The following is a 9,226-nucleotide window of genomic DNA, read 5'->3' on the forward strand; positions in this document are numbered from 1 at the left end:
GAGAGAGAGAGAGAGAGAGACAGAGTGCAAGCAGAGAAGGGTCAGAGAGAGAGGGAGACGCAGAATCCCAAGGAGGCTCCAGGTCTGAGCTGTCAGCACAAAGCCCGACATGGGGCTCGAACTCACCAACCTTGAGATCGTGCCTGAGCTGAAGTCGGTTGCTTAACGGACTGAGCCACCCAGGGGCCCCCACCTTACATTTTCTAATGTGTTTCATTGTAGTGAGATGCAGAATTTTGATTGGGTGCTTAGCAAGGGTTTATTTTCACCATATTGGTTCCTGGAGAAGCACCTGTTTATGTAGCATAAAAGCACAGACAAAAAGCTCTTAATAATTGCTTTCAATTACTGATCACTTACTGTATGCTGAGGTTTTTATGCACAGGTTATATATTTTTTAAGTTTTTTAAAAAACTTATTTTGAGAGAGAGAGAGAGAAAGAGAATGAGTGGGGGAGGGGCAGAGAGAGAGAGAGAAAGAGAGAATGAATCCCAAGCAGGCTCCAGGCTCTGAGCTGTCAGCACTGAGCCCAACTGAGGGCTCGAGCTCATGAACCGTGAGATCATGACCTGAGCTGAAGTCGGACGCTTAACCGACTGAGCCACCCAGGCGCCCCAATGTTTATTTATTTTTGAGAGAGAGAGAGAGAGAGAGAGTGCAAGCAGGGGAGGGGCAGAGAGGGAGACACAGAATCCGAAGCAGGCTCCAGGCTCCGAGCCCCATCGGGCTGTCAGCACAGAGCCCGACGCGGGGCTCGGACTCACAAACCGTGAGATCATGACCTGAGCCGCCCAGGCGCCCCACGTTCAACTTTATAAAAGATATGTGTGCATATTTCTCTAACAGGAAACTGGATGCTTATGGTAGGGAATTGAAATAATACAGAAAAATATAAAGAAGTGATATGGAAAATCGAGATACAATGTTACTTTAAAATTCTGTTAGAATGTCTCATTACTTAATTTAAAAATATTTTTTCAAGGAGGGATGCCTTCAGTTCTATTTCTAATTTTAAAAGACTCTGCAAAGTGCTCTACGTGGTGCGTTTCTTAGAACTAGTCCGGGAGGGTCAGCGGGTTAGCACCAAAGGCTGAGAGGAGAGAGCCTCTCAGGATGACTGTGGTTTAAAATAGGTTTCAGCAGGAAACACTGTAACTGTCGTTTCCTTACAACAGGCTTCGAAGCTGGACGTTTCAGGGAAGTCTGGTTCATTCGCAGACGGATTTAGACAGAAACCCGCCCTTGGCGTGATGGGCTCAGAATCAGAACAGACTTCCCTCCAAGTTCAAGGAGCTGTTTGTCAACATTTGCCAGACTTCCCCCCACCATCCTGGCAGGGGTGTGGGGGAAGATGTGATTCTGATCCACACTGAATAAGAGTTTTTCCTTGAGTCCCCCGCCCCCACCGCTCACGGGGGTCCTTGTGTGTTTCTCGGTCCTGTGCTCATTGTGACCAGCTCAGACGTTCCGGGATGGGGGGCACTGAGCTCTTGCCAGACCCCCTGCCCCACGCTCCTTACGTGGCGGTATCAGCCACTGGGGCTGGTGTCACGATGACGATGTAAGTAGTGCCCCCCGACGAGCCACGCAGGGCAGTACAAACACTTCTTTCTTGTGATAAAGCCCTTGGCTTGCCCTGCAGCCAACATGTGTCTCGGTTTCCATTTGCCCAAGTTTCTGCGGACTGTCTCTCATGCTTCCCACGTCGGCCAGCAGCCCTTTACCGCGACCCTTCCGTGCGGTCAAAGGTTCCAGATGGAGGGTTGGCTGTTCCTCTCCTCTGGTGCAGCTGCCCCAGGACTCTGGTACGTCCCGCTCCTGTCAGCACTGGTTCTTGCCCAGGCTGTCACTCAGCATGGGCTGGATTCCCCTGTCTTCTCTTACGGCTGGGTCCTCGGGAACGTTCTGTGGCAGGGTGTGTAGGGAGGAAGTCTCTGCGTTGTGCCTTCACACGTGACTGGCAGTTGGTTTTTAAATTGTTTCTTTAGTGTTTTGAGAGAGTGCACGTATGTGTGCACGCATGAGCAGGGGAGGAGCAGCGAGAGAGAGGGAGAGAGCGAATCGTGGGCAGGCTCCATGCCCCGTGCGGAGTCCAACTCGGGGCTCGACCCCGTGACCCTGGGATCATGGCCGAAATCAAGAGTCAGATGCGGTTCGTGGGTTCGAGCCCCGGGTTGGGCTCACTGCTGTCAGTGCAGAGCCTGCTTCAGGTCCTGTCTCCCTCTCTCTCTGCCCCTCCCCTGCTTGCTCTCTTTCTGTCTCAAAAATAATAAAGTTTAAAAAAATTGTGAGGTTATTTTTTTGTTGTCTTCCAGATTCTAAAGTTGCTGTTGAATCATCAGATGCTATTCTTATTTCCAGGGCTCTTTGCATGACCTGCTTTTTATCTCCTCCCTCTCTAGAGGTTTTACTAGCATTCTGAAGTTTCAGGATTTTGTTGATTATTTATTTATTCCTTTTGAGAGAGAGAAAGAGAGAACTCGGGAGGGGAGAGGGAGACAGGATCCCAAGCAGGCTCCGAGCTGTCGGCACAGAGCCTGATTCACGGCCTCACACACTGTGAGATCAGGACCTGAGCCAAAACCGAGAGTCGGAGGCTCACCCGACCGAGCGCCCCCCAGACGCCCTTGAACTGCATTTTTAATTTCTACATTTATATTTAGCTTCCAAGAGCTCCTCTGTGTGTTCTAAACTACCCCCCCCCTTTTAAAGAGTTTCCCTACTGGGGGCGCCTGGAGGGCTCCGTCGGTTGAGCATTCGACACTTGGTCTCACAGTCCGTAGGTTTGAGGCCCGTATTGGGTTCTGCGCTGACAGTACAGAGCCTGCTCGGGATTCTCTGTCTCTCCCTCTCTCTGCCCCTACTCTTCTCCGTCCCTCTCTCTCTCAAGGTAAATAAATAGACTCAAACAAACAAACAAACAAAAAATCTGTATACATATATATAGAATACAAATCAAAATGAGAGTCACCCCGCCCTCTGTACTGTCCGTGTTCCCTGGGCCCCTCTTGCCTGTGATTCGGGAGCTGTCTTCACGGCGGAGGCATCCCTGGGCTGCGCGTTCAGAGTGAGGTAAGAGAGCCTGATGGGGAACTTCGCTGGGTGGGACTTGGGGCTTGCCTGTGGAGTAAACACGCGGTGAACTATCTTCCGGTCTTGTTTGGGGCTGTGGTCCCACTTCTCCGAAAACGGACCCTGCGTGGCTGGATGGCAGGGTCTGCAAACAGGGCGGGGGGCCGGGGCTTGGGGAGGGGTCTTCCGTGCCCACCTAACCCCCGTCTGCGGCTGGACTGTCGCCTCTGCCCCCAGTGCCCGAGTCTGCGGGGCTCCGGTTCGATTTCCCCGGGGAGATGACCGGGTGGGGCAGAGCCTGTGCAAGGAACGCGGTGCCCCTCGTGCGGCCCTCAGCCCGCCCAGCCCGCGCCCCCACGTCCCCGAGGCCGGCCCCTCCGCTCCTGCTGCCGAATCTGTGTCCCGGCGGGGCCTCCTCCGCTCAGTTCCGCCCCGCGACTGCCTTCCGTCTTCCCCGGACCTGACGTCTCCACTACCTGTTCTCTCCTCGCCTGTTCCGCGCGGCCTCGTGGGGTGATACTCTTACATTTCTTTCCTCCCGTCTGGAAAGGCCGTCGACAGGCACGTGTGTTCGACCCATCAGTGCGAGGGCACGTGGCTCACGGGCGGTCGGAGTTCTCCTGCCCAGTGTCCGGACGCCCGGTGTGAGCTTGCATGGGTTCACTGCCATTGACCTCCCCGACACAAGTGTCGTGCGTCACGGGCCCGGGGCTTTGCTCTCGTGAACCGCGATGCGTGGACATCCCTGCGCTTTCACCCCGTCGTGTCGTCGCTATTTACCGTGTTCTTGCCGTGAGCCAGACGCGGAGACGGTGTCTGTGTGGATGAAACATCTGTTCGGTGTGGGAAACGGAGGAGCACAAAGTGGGTGAAACACCGCGCCCGGCAGTGGTAGGCGCCACGCGAGAGGTGACTCGTGCGTCATCGGAGGCGCTGGCGCCACGGCTGCGGGAGGAGGGGTCTCTGGGGGAGCCGCTCGTCCCTGCCGGCACCAGCACGGGGTGGGAGGAGCAGGTGCACGGCCGCACCTGTTCTGACACGCGTCCCCCCCCCCCCCGAAAGATCACACAGACCCTCGTCCCCGACAGCGCTCCGTGATGGACGTCACACACGCGCTCCCCACACGGGATTCTGTGAAGCTGCTTGAATGGATAGAATGCTCTCACTTCCAATTGGTCTTTGTTCAACGTCTTTCACTTACTGAACACAGCGTTCAACACGTGACTTGTAGTTGCCGTGTTCACGAATCACACGCTTTAGGTAATTTTCTCTCACTAATGCTTTTCTATGCTTGTTATGTGCCACTTAACTCTGTGCTGCTCGGGATGTCTCATCATATGCGTTTACGTGGTTGGCACGTCGGGGTTTGGGGTGGTGTCTCTGCCACGAGCTGCCCTGCCCCACTTGCTGGCGTGTCTGCTGATTGTTCTCCGGGTGCCAGACCTTCTGAGTTTCACCCTGTTACATGCTAGATGTTTTTGTTTTCCTGAATGTGTTCACGAGCTTTGCTCCAGATGTGCTCAAGTTGTGGAGACACTTTGATTCTCTCTTGTCTTATTCTGGGGCTTTGTTAGGCAGGACCAGAGGAACACATAAGTCGGCGGGTAATGTTGCCCACAACCAAGGCCGTCCCTTCTCCCCGCTGTGACAGATGCGTTGGGGTTCATGGCCTTTTCTGCTGGGGCTATTGGAGCACTCTCATTAAAAGGCAGAGGTTATCAGGGCGCCTGGGTGGCTCAGTGGGTTGAGCGTCTGACTCTCGCTCAGGTCACGATCTCACAGTCTGTGGGTCTGAGCCCCGTGTCCGGCTCTGTGCTGACGGCTCAGAGCCCGGAGTCTGCTTCAGATTCTGTGTCTCCTTCTCTCTGCCCCTCCCCTGCTTGCACTCTGATTTTCTCTGTCTCTCAAAAATAAACTTTTGGGGCACCTGGATGGTTCAGTTGGTTGAACGTCCAACTCTTGATTTTGGTTCAGGTCATGATCTCACAGTTTGTGGGTTCGAGCCCCATGTCGGGCTCTGTGCTGACAATGCGGAGTCTGCTTGGGATTCTCTCTCTCCCTCTGTTTCTCAAAATAAATAAATAAACTTAAAAAAAAAAAAAAGAAAATCAAGACCCAACTTATGCTACCTAGAAGAAACTCATTTAAGATTTTTAAAAAATGTTTATTTATTTTTGACAGAGAGAGAGAGCATGAGTGGGGCAGGGGCAGAGAGAGAGGGAGACACAGAGTCAGAAGCAGGCTCCAGGCTCCGAGCCATCAGCACAGAGCCCGACGCGGGGCTCGAACTCACAGACTTCGAGATGGTGACCTGAGCCGAAGCCGGCCGCTCAACCAAACGAGCTACCCAGGCGCCCCTAGAAGAAACTCACTTTAAATATAAAAACATAAACATGGTAAAAGTAAACAGATGGAAAAGACAAAGCGTGCTAATACTGATCAAAAGAAAGCTGGACTGGCCACAAAGTAGATTGCAGAGCAGAGGACGTTACCAGGGGTGATGGAAACCCTCTCTTGGTGACAAAGATGGTGACAGGTTAAAAGGAGGTGATCGTCTCACCTGCTTCCACAACTCGTACGGGCTCCGAAACACATACGTGAAAACGGGCGGGCAGACAGCGAAAATGACGAACAGACCCACGAGTCGGAGTGGAGACGCCCAGCAGCTGATGGAACAGGCAGAAGAGCAGTGGGGTCCACGAGACTCCCCACGTTGTCAGCGAACCTGAGCTTCCACATCTGGAGAGCACTCCCGACGATACAGGACACGGTCTTCCCAGATACACACGGGACACATACAAAGATAGAACGTATTCTGGGCCATAAAACAAGTCTCGATGAATGCGAAAGATTCCGTTCTCTGACCATGGTGGCCACGGTGGCGTGGGACGAGAAATAAAGGACATCTGGAAAATCCCCCCAAGTATTTGGAAACTAAACAACACACTCTGAAGTAGCCCGTGGGTCTAAAGAGAATCTAGAAAGTGTTGTGAACAGAATGGAAATGAAAAAAAAAAGAATCCATCAAAATGTGTGGGATTCACTAACGTGGTGTTTAGAGGGAAACATGTCCCTAAACACCCCTATTCAAAAAGAAGAAATGTCTCCCGTGTTAGCCTCAGCTTCTAACATCAGAAACCAGGAAAAGAACAGCAAATGAAACCCAGAGTAAGCAGAAGGAAGGAAGCAATGAAGTTCAGAGCAGAAATGAATGAAAAAGGGAAAAAGAAAACCAAAGCTAGCTCTTCAAGGTCGAGAAAATTGGACTTGCATCCAAAATCCGTCAGGAACTCTCGCCGTTCGGTAACACCAGCAGAAGCAAGACCGGGGACCCTAATGCTCACTTCGTAAGTGGGCTGGGCCGCACTGCCGAGGTCACATCACCGTGATGGCACATGTTGGTGGCAGGTGCCCTGCAGGTGATGTGCTGAGGACACTCCCCCTCCGGGGTCTTCCTTCCCAAACCCATAACCTCAGTCCGGCCATGAGAACGAACAGCAGACAAACCCTAATTGTGAGACAGAAAATTCCTGAAAAGTCCTCAAAGCTGTCGAGGTCGTCAAAGACAAAGCAAGCCGGGGAAACTGTCAGCTAAGAGAAGCCAAAGGAGACGCGACCGCTGAATGTCACAAGGTGTCCCGGACACCCTGGATGCGGTGCTGGGACAGAAGGACATCAGGCGAAAACTAAGGCTGTCTGAACACAGCATGGACTTCAGTTAATAGTAGCATCACCAGCGTGGCTTGTTAATTGTGATAGATGTATCACATTAATGTAACGTGTTAACAGGGGACACTGGGTGCGGGTATGTGAGAGCTCTCTGTGCTGTCTTCCTCCAACGTTTTTCTGCAAATCTAACATAAGTTTGTTTTTGAGAGTGTGCAAAGAATCTGAATAGGTATTCCACCAAAGAAGATATAAAAATAGCTATTAGGCACATAAAAATCTGCTGAACACCGTTAGCCGTGAGCTGATAGCCCTCGACGGCCACCTGGACGGCTGGAATCTCAACGGACAACAGCAGATGTGGACAAGGGCACAGAGAAACGCAGGCCCTTGCTCAGCGCTGCTGGACTTTACTGTGGTGCAAGCACTTTGGAAAAGAGTTTGGCGTTTCTTCAGAAATGAACCCTAAATGTACCATACAGTCGGCAATCCCTGCTAGGATCTGCCCGAGGGAGCCGAAGGCCCACGTCCACGCCCATTCAGAGCAACTTATTCACCAAAGACCCAAACTGGAAACACCCCGGATGTGCACGGGGCACGGGCAGGCGAGTGGAGAGACTGATCACGTGCATCTGTGTCACGGGCCAATTCGAGGAGCTGTTGACACGCACGGTGGCGTGAAAGCGTTAGGCGCAGTGGATGGAAACGGACCCGCCTCCCCGGTTCCGGCCCGCGGTATGATTGCAGTTATCCGGAGTTCTAGGGGACACGCCCTAGTCTCTGAGGACGGAGAGGAGGTCAGCGGTCGTCTGGGCCGGTTTCGTGGGAGGAGTTGCACAGGGCCGCCTGGAAACCTTGGGGGAACCGACGTGTCCGTCACCTCGGTCATGGTGATGGTTCCAGGGACGTGCACAGCTGTCAAACTGCATGACTTCTGCGATGCCGACCGGCTCCACGACTGTTTTAAAAACAGGTTGTGATACGAGGACACCTGTCTGCAGCGGTCATGCACGCGGACCAGAACCTAGGTCTCGGTTGGAACTGGGACGGCGGAGGGGCGGGGGGGGGGGGGGCAGGTGGCAGCGGACAGGCGGGGCAGGCGTCTCAGCAGCCGCGGGGACCTCCCCCTGGAGGAGAGCGAGAGGGGCAGCGCACGCACGCGGCCCCTGGCTGCGGGGGAGGAGGGGCACGGCGGCCCTGGGCCTCCTGCAGGAGAGGAGGCAGGCCATTGCCGGAGCCTCGGAGCCCTGCTCGCTACGGCCTGTGCACGGTGGCAGCAGGGTATTCTCGCAACGTGGAACCGTCTTCGCTTCCCCAAGATGGCCCCCCTGCGAACAAATTCCATAAGAAACGCCAGCTTCCCTTCCTGTCTCTGGTTTAGCATTTCACACTGTCACGTAGGAGCTGGCCCACCGCTCGCTCTCTGTGCCAGATTTTGGCATCGTTCTTATGCAGATTTCACAAAAATAACCTGGGGAATTTCCTTCTTTTTTCTCCTTTCCAAGAACATTTTAAATATCATTGGGATTATCTGTTTCTTGAATGTTTGAAAGACTCCATCTGTGAATTCGTAGACATAGTTCTCAGTTTTTGACAACAGTCTTCAGAAAATCTGCCTCATTCACGTGTACAGACGTATTAGAATACGGTGCGCGAGATATTATTTGATCGTTTTCGTGTCCTTCCGATCTGCAGCGCCATTTCTCCCTCGTTTTCCCTAATTTTGTCATCTTTGTGCTTTCTTTCTGTCTTCTCGCCCCAAGCGGCCCTACCTACCGTATGCCAAGGTCGGCCCCTGAGCCGCCAGCCTGACCCGTGTCGTCTTCCTCACGCACTCTCTTTGCTGCTGGCTGAGCCCACCCCGGCCGTCCGCTCTCCCTGGTTCTTCCTCCGGAGACGCGAAGCGGCCGTGCGATTCTCTGTGTGTGTTCTGGCCGACGCAGGCGCGGTCCGGGGTCTGCAGCACCGGCTGCCCCTGGGGTTGGGGTGCGCTCGGGCCTCCTAGCTCCAGGTCCCAGACACGCACAGTCGTGGTTTTACCCAGAGCTTCTAGCGCATTTGTCATTAGGTTTCGCGTGCGCAGCGGCCCGGGGGGTGGGGCGCGTGTTCCTGGTGTCACTGTTTATCAGGCCGTCCGCTTCCAGGAGGCTGTCAGAGACGTGGCCTTACTCCTGCTTTGCCGTTGCAATGAGCTTGTCTCTGCAGCTTGACGGCTGTTTTCTCAGACGTAAGATTACAGTTGTTTTAAAGTTGTACTCCTCGGGCGCCTGGGTGGCTCAGCCAGTTGAGCATCTGACTCTTCGTTTCGGTTCAGGTCACGATCCCAGTGTCATGGGACCGAGCCCCACGTCGGACTCTGTGCTGGCAGCATGGAGTCTGCTTGGGATTCTCTTTGTCTCTCCTCTCTCTCTCTCCCCTTCCCTGCTCTCTCTCTGCCCCTCCCCTGCTCTCTCTCTGCCCCTCCCCCGCTCTCTCTCTGCCCCTCCCC

At 53.8% G+C, this 9,226-nt stretch overlaps 1 protein-coding gene across 3 annotated transcripts in view; it reads left to right on the forward strand.

The window, feature by feature from the left end:
* Positions 1–9,226, forward strand: part of CPLX1 (complexin 1) — a 33,920-nt gene that overhangs the window by 11,755 nt on the left and 12,939 nt on the right. The window contains exon 1 of one of the 3 annotated variants that reach the window (XM_040489965.1): positions 4,155–4,332. The exons of the other annotated variants lie outside the window; for them this stretch is intronic. Coding sequence (XP_040345899.1) covers positions 4,170–4,332 — 163 coding nt within the window. The 5' untranslated portion in view covers positions 4,155–4,169. Of the gene's footprint in view, positions 1–4,154; positions 4,333–9,226 lie in introns of those variants that run through there. 3 annotated transcript variants of the gene reach the window in all.

This window comes from Herpailurus yagouaroundi, unplaced genomic scaffold, assembly GCF_014898765.1.
Source record: "Herpailurus yagouaroundi ecotype Mexico unplaced genomic scaffold, PumYag 28, whole genome shotgun sequence".
Lineage (NCBI taxonomy): Eukaryota > Metazoa > Chordata > Mammalia > Carnivora > Felidae > Herpailurus > Herpailurus yagouaroundi.